At 40.2% G+C, this 23870-nt stretch overlaps 1 protein-coding gene across 1 annotated transcript in view; it reads left to right on the forward strand.

Annotated features, from left to right (window-relative positions):
- Positions 1-23870, forward strand: part of rtn4rl1b (reticulon 4 receptor-like 1b) — a 176674-nt gene that overhangs the window by 148284 nt on the left and 4520 nt on the right. Inside the window, exon 3 of the mRNA XM_058634942.1 lies at positions 21924-22375. Coding sequence (XP_058490925.1) covers positions 21924-22375 — 452 coding nt within the window. The remainder of the gene's footprint in view (positions 1-21923; positions 22376-23870) is intronic.

Raw genomic sequence — 23870 nt, forward strand, 5'->3', positions numbered from 1 at the left:
CAGTATATTGTACAATATAATAGCCTGTATGCATGTGTTTTATTGCCACACTCAATAAAACACATGCATACAGGCTCCTTTAAAGTGATTTTTACAATTTAATTCAGTATTTTCACTGGAAAAAACTGCAAAATCCCATATTACTATAAAATAGCATGGGTCGCAACCTCAAATGACCAATAAGTGTTATAATTCATCACAAATATGCAGTAACAATATTATATTTCTCTGAATTACAAAATAGAAGTGTTTGTTTGGATATGAAATAATCTGTAATTCACGTTAAAAAAAAAGATATGTAAAATTCAAACATTGATAACAAAAAACAGAGATAAATAAGTAATTCTATGTTGATATTAATTGGGGGGACCATATAAAATTGTGGGCCACATTTGGGCTGTGGGCCGCAGGTTTAAGACACAAACGGAATGAAGTAACTACTTTAAACTTACAGAAAAATACCGTATGAAAATACTGCTCAATCACATGTAAACAGACGACAGGATCAATAAATCATTTTTAATATTACCAATTGTTTTATTTTAATATAATCAATGACAATTAAACTACAAAAAATACAATATTTATGCAGGAAAATACTGCTAAATTACAGTAATAGTATAAGACATTACTACAGTTCAGTTACAGTATTCATACAGGAAACTATTGCTAAAACTACTTTGAATTTACAGTACAATACAGTATGAAAATACTGCTAAATGAAGTTATAGTAAAATAAAGTATTTATACAGGAAATCACAGTACTATACCATTAGGTTTTACTACAGTTTACTACCGAAAATACTGCTAAATCACATAATATGTACAGCTATTGTAAAGTTACAGTAAAATGCAGTATTTATACAGGGAATACTGCTAAATCACAGTACTACACTATTAGATATTACTACAGTAAAGTTGCTAAAACACATAATCAAGGACATAAAATACAGTACAGCTATCGGAGTAAAATTCAGTAATTTTACTGGAAAGTACTGCTACATCACAGTAATGTAATGAATGTGAAGCTATAGGAAAATACACGGTGTACATTGCTGTGAATAATACAGTGTTTTTAAAGAGAAAATCCTGCTAAATCACAGTCATATATTGTCTGAAGTGATATTAAAATGCATAACTTTGAAGGCTGTAAAATGTATTGTCATTTTCAGTTTCTATATAGGATATTTAAATGCGTACAAAGGGTAAACATCGTTATAAAACACCCTCTCTTCGCGGTGTTCTTGTGGTTCCTGGTCTTCATATATAAGTCAATATAAAATTTACAACCCACACCATATGTTTAAGTATTCATAGCACATTTACTGTGGAGATTAAGGTCTTGTACACAGAGGTACTCAATGTGTACTTCTCTGAAATGCCGATACAACAACAAGAGTAGAGTAGAATACAGTAAAGTGTATTATAATGAGATTGCGGCGATAAATAAATTACTTTCCTGTTTGTACATGTTTTGATTTAGGTTTAATGTAAAAAGAAGTAGAAGCAGAGAAATGAGGAGGCAGGTTTCCTCGTGTTGTGCTGGATTTCCCTCAGGCTGTGATGTGTTCTGACACATTTTTTGCAGTTTCTATGGCAATACCACTTTTTCATAAGTAGTGAGTAGTGAATAATTTCGTTTTGGTGTCAAGAGAATTCCACTTTTATTTTTGTAAACAAGTCATTTCTTTGGTCAGGCTGGAGTGCAGCAGGAGCCGCTGCTCTCTTCCTCTCTGTCTTTGCTGTTTTGCTCTTGGCAGAACCGAGCGTGTTTTGTGGTGATGTGGACTCGGTCCAGTCTTGATGGTCGGACTGTGGTCACACACAGCCAGTGTCTGTTTCTCTCACTGATTATCTGCCAGTTGGTTTATTTTCTTTTCACTGTTAAGTAGCAGTTTCTGTGCTCTAATGTTCATTTTGTGTCCAGACTGTGTGATTGCTTGTTGATGAGATTTCTTCTCCTTCCTTGATTTTGTGAGCACTTGGATTTTAAACCCGACACGGCGCTGAATCTCATTACCTACTTTATCTATTTTCACTAAATCCACACTGTTCTGGATCTTCATAATAATAATATTCCACATTTTAAACACATTTTTCTGGTGATTTCACTGATTATTGTACCTGCATCATCATACTGTCAGAGAGGTTCAAAGATGAACGTCTTAATATGACGTGTGAATCAGTGACACAGTGAATACATGAGGCTAAACTTGTATGTAATATCAATCTGTGGAATCATCTGCAACATGTTTGCAACTTTTCACATGAACTTGATTTATGCTAATGACATTGATAAGTCTCATCATAGTTGACAACATTGCTGACTTGTTTCATCGCTAATGACATTGCTAACTTCTTTGGGAGCTGATGATGTTGCTAACTAGCATTCCAGCTGACAAATTACAAACTTGTTTCAGAGCTGATGGAACTGCTCATTTGTTTGGTGGCTAACAACATTGCTAACTTAACTGACAACTTTGCTAATTTGTTTCACAGCTGTTGACATTGCTAACTAGCATTCCAGGTGACAAAATTGCTAACTTGTGTCAGAGCTGATGGAACTGCTCATTTGTTTGGTGGCTAACAACATTGCTAACTTGCATCTTAACTAACAACGTTGCTAATTTGTTTCACAGCTGTTGACGTTGCTAACTAGCATTCCAGGTGACAAAATTGCTAACTTGTGTCAGAGCTGATTGAACTGCTAATTTTTTTCGCAGCTAACAACATTGCTAAATTGCTTCATAGGATGTTGCTAACTTGTTTCATAGCTAATGATGTTGCTAACTTGTATCAGAACAAATCTGTGTAAGTCGACACAGTTTAAATGATCACACTTGTGACAGCATGTGGTTCTAAACGGTGAAATATCAAAAGAAGAATGAGAACATTGAGATTCTGGTACTGCTCTTTCTCCTCTTCCTCCCTCTCTACCTAAATCTCGATTCCTCTCCTCCTGCAGCTCGACATCAGACTCCCTGTCCACCTCCTCGTTTTTCTGCCTCTCCCTCGATCTTTTTGAAATACCACTCTCACTATTTTCTTGTGTAAACAAACCCCTCACTGTCTCTCTCTGTCTCTCCTCTGCTTCTCTATCTCCCTGTCCTTGACTTTACTTCTCGTTATCCGTCTGCAAGCAGAGATGGGGGTAAAGTGGCTGCAGGGAATCATGTTTCATCATCCAGCCTCATGAACTGAGATGGAGCCTGACATCTTCTTTCTCAGCGGCTCATCTGAACGCTGCCGTTGTTCAGGACTCAGAGCAAATATTAAAAGGAAGGTTCAGAAGTTTTTTTGGGGTTTCTTTTTTTTTTGGTCAATTGTCGAGAAAGTTCAAGGGACCGGGTCATTACGTGCAATGAAAATTAGTCTCAGGTCTTCACTGTGGAGGGGAAAATAAAAAATAAACCACTTATCTGTGGAGCGTCTGCAGCAGAGGCACTTAGCTTTATGAGGAGAGAGGGGATTTGCAGAACACAGGAGTGAGTGGTAGTTGCAGCATGCGGACTGAGAGGGAGGGGAGAGCACTCACCGAGAAAGCTGAGTAGTTTGTGTGGTTCGCCTCCGAGGGTTCAAGTTTACGACGCAGAGGAGGGAAAACAAAAACACAAACTGAAAATGGCAGAGCTGCGGCAAAAGCAGACGCCCTCGCGGCCCGACACCAGGAAAACGTCTGGAGGAAAGATCAAGTGATTTGACACGGCACGGATAAATGAAACAACAGCGAGTGGGCGAGGTAATTAGAGAAAGAAAGTCATTATTGTGGCGTCAAAATCAACATTTTAATGACTTTAAATACTTAATATTTCATCAAAATGACGAGACTAATGGTTTTTATTTTTACAAACATTTGCCAAAATGTTACACATCCATGCCCTGTATTTATGTTTCCAATTTTAATTTGTTTGTATGCACTAAATTGATAGATGAATTGGGTTGGATGGGAAAAAAAGAGCAGTAATCATGTAATTATGAAGATTAGGATAAGGATGTGATAATAACAGCGACACATAATGACGGGGCAGAAGCGGCCTTTTTTTATAGCGACATATCTGTCATATTAATCGTATCTACCGATATCGCTCAAACAGCCAGATTAATGAAATATCTGTTGGTGTCCTAGATAAGTCGGCAAAATTACCAGTTCAAAATTGCGATTATCGGGGTCTTGAAATCTTGCAATTCTTAAAATGGGTCATTGAAAGTTTTTGAATCTTGTGCAAGAAAGAAGTGAAGTTGATATTTAGGTCAATGTCTCCCTTGTTTGTTACGACGCCACGGACTGTTTCATGTCCTGCGTTGCTTGATGAACGTGGACGAGGCCTAACGCAGGACAAACGTGGACTCATCATTGACGCAGAACAATGAGCGAGTAAAGTTAAGACAAGAGAGAGAAAAATGACGAGATGATGTCTGGGAGAATGAAAATTCCAACATCTCTGTCTCACCAAAGACAAAAGACAAAGATTGACTTGGACCAAGATCCTGAGAACAATCACTTGTCCAGACGCAGAGCGTGCTGCAAATCAATAAAAGTGGACGCCGTCATGGACGAGGACGAGCTCTTACAAGTTGTCCTCCCATCTAAAGCTGTGTCAGCACATTCTGTCCTTGAATTTGAGGGAATTGGTCCTGAAAAGTCATGTCAACCATGAAGTGGGAACCCTGGAAACAAACAAGCAATGGATTTCTTGGTTAACGCTTGGTAAATCACCGTCTCTCTGGATCTGTGGGGAGCCGGTAAAATGCTCTCCCATTAGCCTGTTTGATGAAAACAGCTGAAGAAGTCGTCAGACAGATTGCCTGCGGTGACGGGAGCTCAGTGGTGGAGCGAGTCGTCTTTCAACTGGGTTCGATTCCACTAGCCTGCATGCCGACATGTCCTTGAGCAAGACACTTAACCCCGAGTTAAGTGTCAGCGTATGAATGGGTTTGAAAGACGTGTGATAGGAAAATGTGCGGCACATGGAGTTGCAGCTTTGAGTGGTCATCAAGAGAAAAAGATCTATATACATACAGACCATTTATGTGGCGTCGTTTCCTGCCAAAGGGGGCATTATCTTGGTTGTGTGGTGTCACCTACTGGAGCTTTATAGCAATAATAATAATAATAATAATAATCATAACATTAATTGCGTCCACTCCCATGTTGATATAAATTGAAAACTTCCCTTTAAGGTACATTTAAAACAGGTGCAATCAATCACTCGTTAACGATGGACAATCATGTGATTAATCACAGTTAACTGTTCTTACTTGATTGACAGCCCGGCAGTTGAATGTCTTTAAGGTTTCGGGGAAGAAAGGCTTTGAAGTGAATCTTTGTTATTGGCGTTTGTGCTTTTTCACTGTCTCACTAAATCCCATATAAGCTGCTATAGTATCTCCAACGGCCAGACCGGGCTTTTTTTTTTTCTTTAATCACAACGAGACAGTGAGCGTGTTTCATCCAGCGAAGCCTCCTGCTTTCGTAGCTCGAGGGAACGAGCCGCGGAATCAATTAAACAGCAAAGGGGAGGGAGGAGAGCAGTAAATAATGGCAGAGACAGGTCGTAAAAAGAGGGGAAACAGCAGTTTGAATGAGACATTAACTTCATACATTTATGCAAATGTAACAGGTAACACTCAGGAAACAGCGCTGGCTGCTAAACTCCTCTCAGGAAGAGGTGGAGTAAAGTATGTGAGCGTTTACTAGATGGAGACAAAGCAGGGACTCAAGGGTGACTGGAATACTCTGCTGAGGGTTGAGTGAATGAAATGATGATAAGTTTTCATCTTCAGCAGAAGCTGGACTTTATGAAACCGGAGACAGAGAAAATGAAGAAAAACGGGGGGGAAAAAACAAGTGGAAACCAACTGGGAATAAATTTGATTTGATAAGAAGTGAATTCTCGGCTCAGTGTGAGCATAGTGAGACAGTGAGGCTGTTTGTTGGTGTCGAGGCCTTCGAGGTGATAGAGAGCCTGGATATTAATGAATTAACATTACACCAGGATCATAGCTGGAGGTCTCAGGGTCTGAAAATGGGGACTTAATGAAAAGAGATGACTCTCTTCAGATCAAGGTTGTCCACCTCCTGTTTCTGCTGTTTGACGTTCGGGTTCCTAATTTTTCTTTCCTCGCTCAAAACAAACACACGATACAGCCCCGACTGCAAAGAAGCGTGCAGTTTATACGCTGATGACTCGTCACTTTTACTTCAGTATCAGTAAATAAATGTGCCAAATCTTACAAAAGTACTTTATATTATTCTTCCAAGTCCCTTATTGCATTCACTTGGCTCTATTTTTGTTAAATAATTACATAATTTTTCCTGGAAAACAAATTAATGGGCTCAATTTGATCATCATGCAGCCCAGTTTTTATACTGTATATATTCCCTGAAATGGCTGTTTTTCTGAATTTATTTGATAATTGTCTGGGTAAAAATGGCTTTGTTTGTTTTAACATGAGATCATTTTTCCTGAAAAGAAATGTTGATGTTCTTCTGAATTAATTATTAATTAATTTTCAAGAATGAACACATATACACATCTGTGCAGCTTTCCATTGACTTCCATTTGTTTGGACAGACTAAAAAAAGCCTTATCACTAACCTTAACCATAACCAGTTAATCCCTAACAATAGCCTTAACCATAAACTAACCACTATTCAAATCTTGAGGTTCTGCCTCATTAGGACCAGGTTTTGGTCTCCATGGTCAGTGTTTGTGACAGAAAAAGTCCTGAAGACGTAGCAAATACAAGAACACACACACACTTAGACTTCATATGTGTGTGTGTGTGTGTGTACTTTTACATACACGTAGCAGCAAACACTCACCTGCTATGAATAATTGATCAGGAGAATCTAGGTCGTGTGAGGCTTGAATGTGAGGAGGCAGCAGCAGCAGTAGAAGGTGAGGGAGCTTCAGCTCAGAGAAACATGGAGGTGGTGACCAGTGTAGTGGAAAAGTCCACCTCATAGTAGATATGCAGCTCTGCTCTGAGCCGATAGTTACCGCTAAATCATTCATCTGAAGGAAAGTTGCATGTTCTGAAGCCAGAGAAGAATCATTTTTAAATTTTAAGTGGCACTTTCATGTCGTTAAACAAAGACCGATGCTCTGACAGAATTCAAATTGACATGACAGGAAAATGCACACTTCACGGTCTATTCCCTATTGAGAACCCAGGGTTCCCACAGGTCCTTGAAATTCTTGAAAGGTTGTGAATTTGAGAAAAAAAACACTCTAAATAGACATGGGTCATTGAAAGGTAAATGCCTCACTGGTTTGTTACGATGCCACCTACTGTTTCACGCCCTGCGTTGCTTGATGTACGTAGACGAGGCCTACGCAGGACAAACTCAACGACTGACTTTGACCAAGATGCTGAGGACAATCACTGGTCCAGATGCAGAGCACATGCTGCAAATCAATCAAAGTGGACGCCATCATGGACGAAGCCAAGCTCTTACAAGTTGTCCTCCCATCTTCAGCTGTGTCAGCACATTCTGTCCTTCAATTTGAGGAAATTGTTCCTGGAAAGGCCTTGAATTTGATGTCAACCAAGGTTTGGGAACCCTGGAACAGGATGGCCAGTCCACACACCTTATACCAGGCTTGTTCACTTCAGATGTGTTTATCTCAGCAACATCTCAACAGATCAGGATGAGTTCTGTCATGTTTATGTAAAATGGTAATATCTATATACAGATCCAGAAAGTTCTTCTGGATCCAGTGGATCAAAATGTAAACATTTTGTGTGAGTCTAAAATACAGTATTTTCCACTCCTGGCTGCAGCTCTGCACTGGTTATTGTAAACACTGCATTACTATTTCAACTCCTTTGGGGAAATTTCACCACTTTGTTCTGCCTCTGCAGCAGAAACATGTGAGCAGCAACTCTGCAGCCTCAGTTCACGAGCATGAGCAGCAGCAGCAGCAGCAACAGCAGCTGCTTCCTCAGATTCTTCATAAGACAGATGCTCGCTGACACACGCCGTGTATCCAGGTCATTTGGTTCATGGAGTAACGACGGCACCAGAGCTATAGATGTGTTTCGCCAAGAGAGTGCAATTATCTCATGTCTCCCTCCTCCTTGTCTGGACTCTCCAGCAGTATACGAGTGTATTTCTCACCAGGAGGTTTGATTCCTCGTGCTTTTTTTCCTGTCTGCGTGTGGATCTGATCGCTGTCACACAGCATCACCACCTCCAGTCAGCTGTTACTGTGACAGAGACTCACCGTGATTGGCAGCGTCCCTCGCTGTCACTGACACACACACAAACGCATGATTGAGCAGGAGACAGAGGCTGGACGAGTCATGGACACTGACAAGTGTCCAGCCTGTAGCTGCTAAATACGCACTCACTGTTTACATCCGGGGTGTCAGTGTGCTCCTTCACTGCCAAAATGACCAGCAAATTCCCCCGAGTGCAAGTTTTGTTAAATAAAACAATGTTGATATGTATCATCCATCCATCCATCGTCAACCGCTTATATGAATTGCGGGGGTAGAAGCTTGAGCAGGGGGGCCCAGACTTCGCTTTCTCTGGCCACATCGTCCAATTATGACTTTGGGATCTCCAGGTTCTCCCAGGCCAGCGAGGAGATAAACACTAATCTCTCCACCTAGTCCTTGGTCTGCCTCGAGGTTTCATCCCAGTTGGACGTGCCAGGAACATCTTCCGAGGGTGGTGCCCAGGTGCCATCCTTACCAGATGCCAGAACAACCACAACAGGGCCTCTACTCTGAGTCCCTCCTGGATGACTGAGCTTCTAACCTAGCCGCCCTTCTGAGAAACCCCATTTCGAGTTGTACTTCTTTCAATCATGACCATAGGTGAGGGTAGGAACGTGGATCGAGCGGTAGATCGAGAGCTTTGCCTTTAGGCTCCGCTCCCTTTTTGTCACAACAATTTGGTGGAGTGAACGCAGCACTGCGCTGACCCTCCAGCCAATCTCACACTCCATTGTTCCCTTACTCGTGTACAAGACCCCGAGATACTTAAACTCCTCCTCTCGAGGCAGCCCATGACCAAGAGGAAAGGAATAGGGTTTATTACCGCAAGGTCGCCAGTTCAATCCTGAGAAGGGCCAAGGGCTGGGGTGCTCCTGAGCAAGGCAATCTCAGATAATTGCTGCCCGGCTTGCGTGTGTGTGTGTGTGTGTGTGTGTGTTCACTAATGGTGTTAATTGCAGAGGTCAAGTTCACGATGACTAATTGGTTTGGTGCAAAAACAACTCATTCCCCAACTGGTGCAGGCAATCCATCCGTTTCCTACAGAGAACCGTGGCCTCTGGTTTAGAGGTGCTGATCCTCATCCCCTCACACTCACACTGCAAAGTGATCCAGTGAGCGCTGTACATTACAGGCCGACAATGAAAAAGCAGCAGTGCAATCCTCTGATCACCAACCTACAACCGCTATTCACCAAACTACGCCCTGAGATCCTGTATCAATAAGATAATCCTGGTCGTAAACCTCCATATTACTTAGACCACTGGTGTACATGATGCAAGAAAAACTTAATTATGGTCTTATAAGTTCTGACTGAACTTATACCTTATACGTATATACACATGTGGCTGATGACTTTTGTATGTTCCACCACATTCATTTGCAGACTGGTGAGACAATGTTTCCTCTGCCCCTTTTTTCATGTATGATTAATTCTGGTTTTATTGTTTTTAGTTGTATATATTGAGCCCTTTTGGGCCCCTTGGTTGGTTGAGTGATTGAGAACAATCAGCATCGAAGCAGGAGGTCAATAAGTTAAGAGAAAAAGATAAGATAAGAACAACATATCTGTGTGCAAACTAAGAGACTGAAACTTTAAGATTTGACCGTGCCATGTCAGTTTTCCCAACTCAAAATATAGACATCACCTGTCACCAGGCTCCTATTGAATGATCCCAGCTGTCAATCACACTGGTGTCCACTCGTACTGTATGTACTGTACTTTATTTACCTCTAAATGGAAAAATCTCTATATCTTTCCGTCCTATAGTCTTCAAACTTGACAAGTGACTTTATAAGGGTCACTTGTTTATGTTTCTCTAGCTATTTAAGCAAGTAAAGTACTCTGGGGCACAGGGGTTTGCTTTAAATGTGCAATATAAACAATCTTGACCTTGACCTTGTGCAGCACCAACTTTGATGATGTCCAATTGAAGAAGAGCTGAAACTAGTGTTTGAGACCATTAACTCCTCAGGAGAATGTTGACTGATGTTAGAAATCATTAGAGAAGCTCATTTCATTTCTTTTTTTTTAACCAGTTGTGTCGCCCCCTAGTGGCTGGCTGCTACTTCCCTCGGTTTCACTGTTAAAAGTCAAAAACTGCATCCACTGTAATGCTGAGTCTACGTTCGAGCCACAGACTATCGACCATGAAAGTCAATTATTAGCCTCTCCAACGACAGGAACTGCATTACAGATGCTCTCGCCGAGATGAAACTACAGTATATGAATTACATATGGATACACTGCGGGTGATTTATATAGGTTTGGCAGAGCCATTAGTTTAGAGAGAGAGAGAGAGGGAGAGAGGGAGAGAGGGAGGGGGAGAGAGAGAGAGCAATATTTTTGAATCATCGTGGCTTTTGTGCTGTCATGATAATTTAGCTGGTGGCGTTGATAGTGTTACCCCCAACTACAGTGATTTGGCAAGCGCTTCTGTGTGTGTGTGTGTGTGTGTGTGTGTGCGTGTGCATGTGTGTGAGAGAGTGTGTGTGTGTGTTCTTGTATTTTGTTACCTCTTAAGGACCTTTTCTGTCATTTTTATTGTTTAACAATGACCAGAAACAGAAGTCCACTGTTGGTTGGTGTAGAATGACGGTCCCCATTAGCCTAGTAAACGTGTATGTGTGTGTACGCACATCTTTGTGAGGACCAACAAAACAAGTGGCAAAGTGTTAAACCTTAAAAGAGCTGTTTGTGGTCGAGGACTTATAGTTTTTGGTTTAGAATGAGGTTTAGATTAAAGATTATTGTGTGTGTGTGTGTGTGAGTGCATGTTCACTGCTCTCATCTCTTATCTCGTTGTCACACGCTGCAAATAAATCAGGTCACACGGCGCTGATTGTGTAATTGTGAATGTACAGTGTGTGTGGGGATGTTGATGATTAGGTGTTTGTCGGATAATTGGCGTGAAGTATTTAACCGATTTAAAAACGTATTCATTAATTAACAGTCGGCGTCTGCTTCCTATGGTTTGTGTTGCCTTTTCTTCAGCCGCCGTTAATCAAAGTGTTAATGTAATTAGCTGAAAAAGAAGAAGAAATGTAAGAGCAGGGAAACAAATGTGAGGTCTGTGGCTGCCAATGGATTTATTTGAATGTAAATACTTTATAATAATGTGGACTGGATACTGTCTATTTTTTCTGTTTTGTTTAACATTTAGCTTTTAACAATTCATTTTGGCTCATAATTGTCTAATTTTTGATTCCTCTGTATGTCATGGGATTATAAAACGTAATATTAGCGGTTTCCCCAACCACAAAATGAAAAAAAAATAATGGGAGACATACAAATGATTTGCTCGTAAATCGATATAAGGAATTAAAACACGTTGAGAAAAGTCATGAGAATCCGTGATCCATGACGTTAACTTGATACAAAACTTAGTTTTTATGTCGTTTTTCAGAATTTTCATTTTGCACCAACATCAGTTATACAAAATAAAATAAAATGAGAAAAGGACCACAGGGTCTGTTGTTTTGGCAGCAAATGTTTATTAAATTCAATAATAATATAAAAATGAAGAATTGAGCTATGCTGTTTCCTGATTTCTGTTGAGAAGTAAGGAAAAAATATACGACCTGTTTTCATTATTCTTTACGTTAAAAACAAAAAACTGTACAGAACAGTTAAAGTTTTAAAACAGTTCTTTTAATGTTATGTTTACTTGGCATAATACTTATGTATATCTTTCATGATTTATAAAGCACATTCACACTGCATAGTAAGAAATAACAGGTAAATTACTGGATTATTTCATTGAGTGTGAACTCATGTGATAATTGATTCATCGGTTTTAGTATTTTCTTAATAATTTAAACCAGTTTCTGTGATTTTTCAGCTTCTAAAATGTGAATTTGTCTGGTTTCTTTGCTCCAAATAACAAAGGAATCATTAAACTGAGTCATTTTGAGAATCTCCAGGTTTTTCATCAGATTTTTCATCATTTGTCTTGATAAAAATGATTTATTTTGGCCAAATGCAACTTTATCTTTGTTTAACATTTGTGGTTTCTCTTCATCTGTTTGTCAGATTTTGAAATGGACACAAGAGAAACATGCGATGGTGAGAGGATGAGAGGAAACAAAAACATGTTGACACTTTAAACTGCACTAAATGGCTTCAAGTGCTTTTCCAACACACACACACACACACACACACACACACACCAGCGCATTAAGCAAAGCAAAGAGGGAAGTCAAACATGAGAGAGGCACAGAGATGATGGGAGTGACGGCGGCATTTCTCAGGTCGCAACTAAAAATAACTCCTCCAAACAAGCTGCACCATACGGAGCACGAGCAGAATATAGATGAAGAAGAAGAGAGAGTGAGTGTGGGTGGGTGTGTGTGCAGGTGGATGAGCGGTGATGTTGAGAAGCTGCAGGCGCAGAGGCGGAGCCACTCAACCATCCACAAATGTTTAATTCCTACATTTTAATTAAGAGATTTAATGGATATCTAGTAGATGCTAATTCCACTTTCTTACATTTAGAGGCAGAACTCGTGCCTGCAGCTCTTTTCCTCTTTACACCTTCATGCTATTCTGTGTTCACTGTGATGCTGTGGAGATACACCACACACACACACACACACACACACACACACACACACACACTCTCTCACTCTCACACACACACACTCTCTCACACACACACACACACAACTTTCTTACTGAGGACACTCACAGACATAATGCCTCATCTAAAACCAGATCTTTACACTTCTGAAAGCCCTTTCAATTTGTGAGGACCAGACACGTTTTTTAGGTCCTCACAAAGATACACACACAAGAACACCCACATTCCTGGACAGCATTTTAACCCTAACGTTAGCTTCTTCTCCAAATCTAAATCCAAACCTAAGTCTAACTCTAAGAAACGAAGTCTTAACAGTCATTTTAAGGTTTGATAGAACGTGAGGACCAACCAAAATGTCCTCAATGCTTCTGGTAAATATGGGTTGTTGGTCCTAACAAACACACACATACAGGGACGAAGAAACACACACATTCTTGTGTTTATGTTTGTGCAATCTGAGCCTAACCCTTAACCTAAACCTAAAACTAAGTCTTAACCCATAAACAGCCATTATAAGGATTGTTCTCACTTCCTGTGGTGTACACACACATTCACACTCAGCATTATTACTGAGGACACTCGTTCCCTAGCCCCTTACCCTAACCTTAACCATCATGATTAAATGCCCAACCCAAAACCCTTAAACCAGGTCTTAAGGACCAGACAGTTCATATGTTTTCGGTCCTTACAAAGATACACACAAGAACCCACAAACACACGTTTGCGCAGCATTCAAAGTGAGGACCCTCATGTACATTATACATTGTGCAAACCTTAACCTTAACTATCAAACCTAAATGCCTAACCCCTAACCCTTAAACCAGGTCTTAACTCCCAAAAAGCATTGTCCCCACTTTCCCAAAATGTCTTCACTCCACATGGTTTATCCAATTCTTGGTCCTCACAGAGCCACAAATACAAGAACATACACGCACACATTCTTGCACAACATTCTAACCTTAAACTAATCATAACTTACATTTAATTCTAAGTCTTAAACCCATTAACAGCCATTGTGAGGTTTGATAGAATGTCAGGACCACACACACACACACACACAGACACACACAGACTGTTTGTAAACAAAGCTGGTGCAGTTTCCATCTGCAGCAGAATGAAAATCACAGCAAAGTGACATATTTCTGAAATATTTCTCTGCTGCTGCATTTCTCAGAGACATCGGCACCGTTATTGTTCTCCCTCATTTTCTTTTCATTCAGCAGAAGAATAGTCAGGGAACCTTATGAGGCAATATTGCCTGCAGCAGACGGTTGAATGGCAATGGAGACAATATCTATTACAGTCTGCATTCAGTCAACAAATATGGCCGGGGCTGAAATGTTGCTGCCGGCAGCGTCGTTCAGTCAGAAAATAATAACAAGTAATCAGCGATCTTAACAAGTCGCAAACATCTCTGCACACATTGTGAGAAACAGAGCGTGTGGATGAATTTTCTGCTTATTTATTCTATAGGAACAAATACTTGCATTTCAGCTCTTCTGCCAAAATTGCTAATTAAAATAAATATGCAGTCATTGACCCGTGGACGGGAAATGTCAGAAGCTGTTGGAAACATTGCTCAGTTCACTGTGAAATTAAATCTTATATAAACAGAAACTCAAGTGTGTGTGTATGTAAAAAAAAAAAAAAAAAATTAATAAATAAAATAAAAATCCATGTGTTGCTCTCTGTCCATCTGTCATTTAGCTTTAGCCTAATTGAATGTAATTGTATAGAAAAACGTTTGAGTTATGTTTCACAGATCTTTAATAAAGGTTAAACTGATCAGTTAATTAAGTTAAGAGTCAGTGGAGACTAGATAGATAGATAGATAGATAGATAGATAGAGTGATAGATAGATAGAGTGATGACAGAGTGAAGGAGGAGAGAAACGAGGTGAATCACGTAACACACACCACTTTAGACCTTTTTTAGTTCCCCTTTTCATTTTAAATGACATATTTCAAACAAATTAAAAGGTTATTGTCGAATTATGGTTAAAATCTTTAAAAATGTCACAAAAAAAAGATTTAACTGGGGAGAAAATAGAAAACACTTGTGTGTTTGCGGTGACATTACCAAGCACGTCAGATACAAAGACACGGCACCGTCACTTTAATCTTCTCTAACATTTACTGCAACATTACAATATAAATGGAAATCTGAAAGTTCAGCAGAGTTGACCATGATTAACCAGTGTGTGCGTGAACATGACTGTAAACACTGTGTGAGCGCGCAGTCAAAGCAGCGGGGGGGTTCTCAGGGTCTTTGTAGAGACACAGGAAATTGAGTTTGTCCAGAGTAATGATGGTCAGAGTCGCACAGCTCTTTCCCTCCTATTAGCAGAGATGTGTTATTCATGAGGGCAAATCTACAGTGAACTATGTGTTCATTGATATTCTACCCAGTCACTTCTCATTGTCCACCCAGGGACCTGCACCATTCTGTTTTATTCATCTATTTATCCATTTTCTTTCAACGTCCCACAAAGCAAAAGACATTTTGGCAAAGACGGGGTCCTGGAGTCAAACGTGGCTCTCACTGTAAAGAGCTTCACTGCAAAAATTGTTTTTCAAGAAAGTTTAATACGCCTTGGTTTGGGAGATATTGTTCTTATTTTGTGCCTAAAAAGAAAAATAACCTTGGCAAGCACAAGAAGAATAAGAACATTTTGAGAAGAAATGTCCAACGTTGTCCTGAAACGATAGTACGCTACAAGAAAGTTAAAAAAGCATAATTTCTTAGAAAATTAGTCCACTGTAAAAAATTATTTCCAAGAAAGTAAAAAAACAATTTTTCTTTTGTTTTACACAAAAATAATTCTAATTTTAAGAAAATGTATCTATCTCTTTCCTTATAAGATATTACATTGCAAAAAATTTTCAAGAACAAAAAAATAAACCTTGATTTAGGGGAAATGGTTCTTATTTTTTGCCTAAAAGGACAGGCATGTTTTGCACTTGAAAAAAATAGTAAAACATTAAGAAAATATTAACTCTGTTAAATGTTGGCCTGTTTTCCCTTATTTTAAGGCATATCACAGTTTTAAATTGGATAGATTTACAAGCTAGTTTTAAGAATTCCAGCAAATAAAAATGTGCTTATCCTACTGACAGACTGTATTTCTGAAAACAGGGAAATAATTATAATTATGTTTTTCTTCACTTCAAAGAACATTAAAGTCTCAAAGTGGCTGCAGATTTACCTAGCTGTAAGTTCTCGCCAAGCAAAATGTACTTATACCCCATTGGCAGATTCTTCTAAAAACAATAAGATTTAAATCAATTTAAGAATATTTGGCCTGTTTCTAGTGGGGCTGTTTTTGCAGTGTAGCATGTGTCATCCGTAAGCAGGAAAGTAAGAAAAGCAGGTGATGTAAAGCTGCACAGGGAGCCATTTGGAGGCGAAACACTTGTTAGAGTCTTAAAACACGGTCCAGATTCCTGACAGAAATAGATGCACCTTTTCCTTTCCAAAAAGCCATTATCTCTCTTACAGAGCCTCTTCCTTCATCCTGCCAAATTCCAGTAGGCACCATTGGCATACGTATGAGCACTGTCGTGTCCAAAGCTATTTTTATGAGGCAATTTGAGCTGAATGGCTCATTGTGTGAAAGCATAATGTGCTTATGACACACATTAATTTTCCTACATTTCATTTAAGGACAGCGATTTCACACAATACTTATTTCTTCCTTTGTGCTGAAAACCAATCTCTCTATTCAAAGTGGCGTAAACAAGCGTCATTGGGGGTTTTCATGCTTGTCACGCAGACGTGGTCTCACCCGTGCAATCCCAGTGTGTGCTGGGTGCGGGACTATGTCTTACCGGACATGTTTGGTGACGTGCACGTGCGGTTGCCGGGATCAGTGAGCTGTCCGGGGATTTAAGTCTCCACTGGAAGAACATGTTGTTGTTGTACCATCTGTAAAAGACAGAACATAAGATGAGTCAGAGAGCACAGACCTCCACCAAGGCTTTACAAACCAGCCACTGAAATATTTACATTTCTGGACATGTATAAATCTTTACCTGCTTATATATATATTACCATTTTACATAAACATGACAAAATTCATCCTCTGTTAAGATGTTGCTGAGATATACCCATCTGGACTTATCCAATGGGACTGAACCATAATACATTACAAACTGACACCAAAATCCAGAGGAAGTCTGATAGATTGTCTGCTTCTGCACATAAACACCAAATTTTATTAAAATCCGTTGAGTTTTGACAGAGATATTTTTGTTTTGGTTTTTTACAGTTTTGACCGTTAAAAAAGTGGGATTTCTTGAAAATTGTACATGTATTGTAACATCCATCAGTGGGTACATTCTTACCAAATTTGAATGGGAGCACATTTCACGCAAAGGGTGATCACCTACCCATCAAAAGCAATTCACATTGATCTGTTAAAAACTGTAGAAAGGAAGTTGGTAAAAGTGGATCAAACCTTCGCTGATGATAACAGAACCTATTTGATGGAGTTAAAAAGTCTTCAATGTAGCTGGAAACAATGAAAAGGGTACATATTTGTCTCCAGAGTCACTCTATTGCAGGAAATGCAAACAGGATGAGGATGGAGGAAGGATGAAGTTTACAAATGTAGTTTTGGTCACTGGTAACAAAGACGTTGGCGATATTTTACTCTGAATCCACAAAAAGTTACACAAATTATTAATGCTATAGCCTCACCTCTTGCTCTTGTCTTCAGCACCTCCCATTTGTGTCGTCTTGTGTTGGGAGCACATGTTCCGTGTCTTCTTCTCCATGTTTGGTGTTTTCTGCAGCAGCGCGGCAGCGCCACATACAGGCCTGGCCTATGTACGACAGCATTTAGAGTCGTTTTGGGTGGTTCCGTGTGTCTGAAGACATTCCTATCAAACAATGCTGTGTTTAGAAAAGAGCGTGTAGGGAAAGGTTTGTTTCTGTGTGGATAAGATGTCAGAGTTAGGTTTTGTGGTGTAGTCTACGTGATACGCAGGACCAGGATTTGCACATAACCACTTGCAAATGCACAAGGATATGATATCAACATGTTCAGGAGTTTCTCTCAACCCATTTGTTTTTGCAAATAAATCATGAAGACGTCGGTCACTTTCATTAGAAAACTAGTGAAATAAAATTAGATTAGGTTTGGTAATTGCACTGGTGGTCTGGTAACCCATGCTGCTCTTCTGCCACAAGATGTCACTGAATCAAAACAACAACAAAAGACGTTGTTTGAAGATGTCAGGAGGCAGTGTTGCATCATGGGAATTGTTGTTTTCTTTGCTCAGTGCGTTTGCTCCAAAAAAAACTCATATTTCCTCCCTCAGTCTGACGTTTCACAGGAGGTTTGACCTGGAAGATTTAACAGAGACAGTAAAGAGGGTGATGACGTCATTGAAATGTGAGCCACAGCAAAACTGACCTGAATGCTGAGCCAAAATTAGACAATGAAAACAAAAACAACAATTATCTACACAGGTAAAAAAAGCAGAAAAGATATTGTGTATAGTGTTGTTTTGTAGCTATGACAAATTCAAAAAACTAGAACTGGATGTTGAGTCAAGAGTATTCTGTGAAAACATTAGTTTTATCAGAGTAAAGAATCGTTGCTTTGTCCTGAGCAGAGCGAGCGGAGACGTGTCCTTATGTGTCTGAGACGCTGATGAGCAGATCACAAATTCAAATTGTCTCACTATCTGAGCAGCATCTACATTCTCGTGTCCTCGCTCTCCCCGTGTATCTTTCCCTGATAATGTCACCGTTAGGAATCCGATCCCTAATTCTATTAAAGACATGCATGAAGTGAGGAGTTAATGGAGACAGTTTAAGGCCTTGAAAAATATCATTTTCTAGTGAGAGGAAGCTCAGTTTTATGAATAACACAATCTCCTGGATGAATTCCTGCGAGTGCAGGTGATTGGAGCAGGTATCATTTCATCTCAGCAGAAATGAAAAAGCAAAAGACAGATTAAATTTTCTCTCATAGTCTAATAAAAAAACGTGTCGATACCAAATTCAATTACAAAGAAAGCTGCGTTCAGGTGGCTGCCGCTTAATGCAAAGAGTGTCGGGAAAATTGACTGTGTCTCGTCTTGTTTATTTATATGATAAGTAAAAAACACTTTCACCCGTTTACGCGGGTCAGTCGAGGTGCCATACTTCATACACGATAATGGAAAATAGAGCGAAGAGTCTCTGGATTGTTTATCACTTTACTGTCCAACAGTTCCCTTAACAGGCTTCAGATTGAACTGGTGATTCTAATGGTGTTTTTCTATTATACTAGCACCAGTCAGCTCGATGCTACTCGATGTTCTTTTGCTTCTCCATCAGTGACAGAACCTGGTGTTTGTTTTAGTTCCTGCTCTGACGAGGTTCAGCTGAGTCCATACTAAAATGTGACGTCAACCGACTGAAGGTCACTGATTGGTCAGAGAGTGTCGTCACTGAAGAGTCATGAGCGCGACGTCAAAGGCAACAATGTCCAGCTGTAGATCAAAGTTAAAGACCTAAAAATCCTACTTATAACACCAAAATCTACTTAAAGTTCCAAAATCTACTTTTAATCTACTTAAAGTTCCAAAATCTACTTTTAATCTACTTAAAGTGCCAAAATCTACTTTTAATCTACTTAAAGTGCCAAAATCTACTTTTAATGTACTTAAAGTGCCAAAATCTACTTATAATTCCAAAATACGGTTCAGATCCGGACCTAGATGTAGTCCAATCCAGACCCAGACTTGATTCCATAAATCGTTGATAACTGACACATTTTGACGGAGCAGCTTTTCCAGCCTTTACAGCGATAAAGGTGACACGTAAATGATCTGTAAATGATCATGTGACAACACTCAGCCAATCATATCTGTGAAAAGCCTCAGACTCCTCCCCTTTCATGATTGTTCACCTAACAGAAAAGAACATTTTTATAACACATCCACTCAAAAATATGATTTCATTATACATAATTTGATGTGCAGTATATTGGACTTGTGTGTGTGTGTTTGTTGACTATAAATGGATCCGTGGGTTTGAATGTGAGAGTAAATGGTTGTTCTGACATGTGATGAACTGATGAACTGTCCAGGGTGTGACCAAGCCTTTGGCCTCATGTCGGCTGGGATCGGCTCCAGCGTTCCCCGTGACCCTCATGTGGAGGATAAAGTGGTAGAAAATGAATGAATTATGTAGTTCTAGACCTCAGCTTGAGGACATTTTCCCCCTGCAGTAAAACATTCAGCACCTCAAGTCTTCAACCGTGAATAATCACCTCATTTAGCAAACACAGTTCTGGTTCACGAGGACGCATCAATTTCCATTGTTGCCCGGTGGCAGGGTTTAACAAACAGGATTAGCTCCGTGGCCCGAGCACACGCCTGCTCAGGTGACACGCGGCTCTGCGACCAGACACAGAATTACTGTTAAAGGTCAGCGGAGTCAGACACTGAGCGCCGCGGCTTAGAAGAAGAAAATACGTTCAGATAAGTACGTCCGTCTCCGGGTGGAAGGTAAATCTGCGGCTCCTGGATTTGCGGCATAAAAAGACGGAGGATTAGAGGGCAAGTTCAAAGGCAACAGAGGCGTATCGATTAGCGGCGCTGAATCAGGTCTCGCTGCTGCGGGAGACATCCAGGAGTTGTCACATGGAGCTTTGAATGTGAGAGAGAGAGAGATGTGCTCATTTTACAGATGAGTCCGTGGATAAGTCACATCTCACGTCTCTGAGAGGGAATCGTGTCACCAGATCAGAGCAGCTTACGTACTACAACTTTAAATAAGCATTCCACGGCCCATTGAACAAGCAAGCCTGACTGATGGCGGCAGCTGCGCTCGGCAGAGTCGCACCGGTGGACTTAGATAAGGGATCGGACTCTTAATAATGCAGCTCTCTGAGGTGGCGGGATATTGGGGGGAAAAGGCGGAACGGAACCACGAGTCGAGCGGACGAGAAAGACGCCGTCTCCGCTTTGAGACAACAGAGCGCAAAGTGGACGAATGATGAGAAATCGCGTCCTCGATAAAAGGAAAATCAATCATAACCAGATGAAGAATTACATTTGTGACTCGATCCATCTTGGATTGATTCGTTTCCTGACGTGCTGTGAATGTGTGACTTTAATTTGATAAAGAGCTTCGACAGTGGAGTTCTCACTGGACTGCGGAGCCAGAGCATTTTAGAAAAAAAACATTAAAGAGGTAGTGCAAAGTAAAAGAAAGTCTACAGGAAGAAATACTTGCATTTCTGTTATTTTTTGGCTCTTTATCACACCAGCTCCGATCCAAAGATCCAGAGTTTGACATGAAAACAACAAAACTAGAGAGACTTTTGCACAGAGCAAACATCAGGAACATTTCCAAAATCCTCACACAAGTGTTTCAAATATTAAAAGAATCACAGGGACTGTGTGCAGTCATGAAAGGCCCTCACCCTCACGAGAGTGCAGCAGTTCCCTGATGTCACTCTTAACAGTCTTCACTTCCATTAGTTACTGGGTCAAGTTTGTGTCCGTAGATGTGTTCCAAAAGTTATACGGCACTTCCTGTTTCGTGGCGAATGGTCGAAATTCGCCAAAAGGCCAATGGTTGGCGTGGCCACGCCATTTTTGTATCTGCAAAACCTTTTGACACCTTTGTGCCTTTGATGTGTCGAGTACACGTTTTTTTAGTACGATAAACTCGCTCAGAGGAGTTCAGTCATTTAAAATCGCCAAAATGGACGCCAAAATTCATAATGGCCGACTTCCTGTTGTTTTGAGGCCATGGTTCGGATTGACTTTTTTGTTCGTCTTGGTCTATAGCATCTTCCTACCAAGTTTCAGCAAATTTGGTGAAGCTAAATTTTGGCTCTGTTTTCACCTTAGGGAGAGCTTGAGCAACACACGGGTCCGGGCACTATGCCAATATCGCATATTCGCGATATTTCAAGCTTTAATTCATGTGATAATCTGAGGGAAAACAATAGGTTCCTCGTGCAAAGTCGTGCCAGGAGCCGTTTCGGCCCTTAGCATTCGTGCTCTGGCCTTAATCAGACTTTTCATGAAGAATAAACTGCATCAGTCAGCTCTAAATCTAACTTTTATTCAACTATACTTAATTATTTGTTGTCTCTTTTGTTGACTTTAGGCTGTGGGCTGGAGTTCCTGCTGGTCCTCTGTGGTCTGGAGTTGTCCTGGTCCTGCCCTCGCCACTGCACCTGCTACACCGCGCCCAGCACTGTCTCCTGCCAGGCCCACAACTTCCTGTCCATCCCCGAAGGCATCCCCCCCGACAGCGAGCGCATCTTCTTACAGAACAACAAGATCCACCGCTTACTGCGGGGTCACTTCAGCTCCAACACGGTCACCTTGTGGATCTACTCCAACAACATCACTTACATCGAGCCCTCCACGTTCCACGGCTTCACGCTGCTGGAGGAGCTGGATCTGGGAGACAACCGACACCTGCGCTCGCTGGCTGAGGACACGTTCCACGGCCTGAGTCGCCTCAACGCTCTTCACCTGTACCGATGTGGACTCAGTTCACTCCCTAACAACATCTTTCAAGGCCTCAGAAACCTGCAGTATCTCTACCTGCAGGTAAACATCACACACTTGTTGTTTTATTGCACCACAAAGATCAAAAACAACAAAAGTAGTCTATGTTATAGAACAGTGGTTCACAAACACTGGGTCGGGACCCAGAAATGGGTCACAGGAGATTTTTTTTGGGTCCAGATTTGCTGATTTTTTTTTTTTGTGTTCATGTTTGAACTAACGTGCATATAAATTAAGTTTTAATTCATTTACCAAACATCACATTAACAGCAATGAATTAGTGAATTACTCGTTACATGTTTCTACAAATTTGCTCTTCTCACGATTTATATTAAAATTTGGGTCACAATAGTTTGTCATCTGTAAAAAGTTGGTCACCATATAGAATGTTTGGGAAACACTGTTATGAATAAGGCTTCATTAATAATTAATACATAAATGTCAAGGTCATCTCTGGAGATCCCTAACAAGGTTGAGGCTGCGCATTCCATCAATAATAAACTTCTCAATTTTCAGAAAATACAGAAAAATAGAAATAAAAAAATCATGCTTGTTTCATTTTTGAAAAGTCCAGTGTTCCACACAGGTGTGGAAAACACAAAAGAACACAGATACGACAATAGGTGGCGATATAACAGTAACTGTAAAGACCTGTCGGCCAATCAGAAGAGAGATTTTCCTCCACTTTACACTGGAATATAAAGTTTCATGTGATGACGTCACAAATGTTTGATAACGTCACACAGAGGAGAAAACACTTGTAATGAACGTTAACTGTAAAAATCTTCAGCCTAACTAACACAGTTTTTCTTTCTTCACTTTTCATTGTGTGAGTGTTAGTGCATTCACATCCTGACTGGTTCATTATCATCATCCACAACTCGACGATCAGCTGTGAACTAAGAGCCTTACTGTTGGATTTGTTGTAGGTCTAAATAAAGAAATCTCTGTTGTTTCTTGTCAGTAAAACTTGGTCACATGATATACACTCTCAGCCCAGTCTCATGAATGGATGAAGTCTGAATGTGTTCATTCGCTTCATTTCTACATGTTAATCTGACATAAAATGTCCAAATGTGTGGTGAAATATACAAATCCTTCCACACATAACTCAAATATGATGTTTTTATTATTCGTAGTAGTATCCACTCTGTGTTGTGTTAACATAAATAGTCCACTTCAGTGGGGTTCAAACTCATTATATGAGGACCCACTGTTTCAAGATGACAAACCACTGTGACCCAATTTCACAATATGAATCATGACCACAGCAGATTTGTGACTAATTTAATGATTCTGACTATTTTTTACAGCTGCTATTATTATTTTCACTCGACAAACACGGACATTTCTTAAGCTAAACTGTGCGTTCGATGAAGGACGCACACCTCTGATGCATGTACTTGTGAAAACATGTACTGTTTATGCTACATGTACATGGTCTGGAGTCTTTTTCTATGAGCCAGGCATCCATTACTCATGTCTGGCTGCTGATTTGTGGGGGTTTTATGGCAGAGACTGAGGTGGAAAATGAGTC

This window comes from Solea solea, chromosome 7 (assembly GCF_958295425.1).
Source record: "Solea solea chromosome 7, fSolSol10.1, whole genome shotgun sequence".
NCBI classification, from domain to species: domain Eukaryota; kingdom Metazoa; phylum Chordata; class Actinopteri; order Pleuronectiformes; family Soleidae; genus Solea; species Solea solea.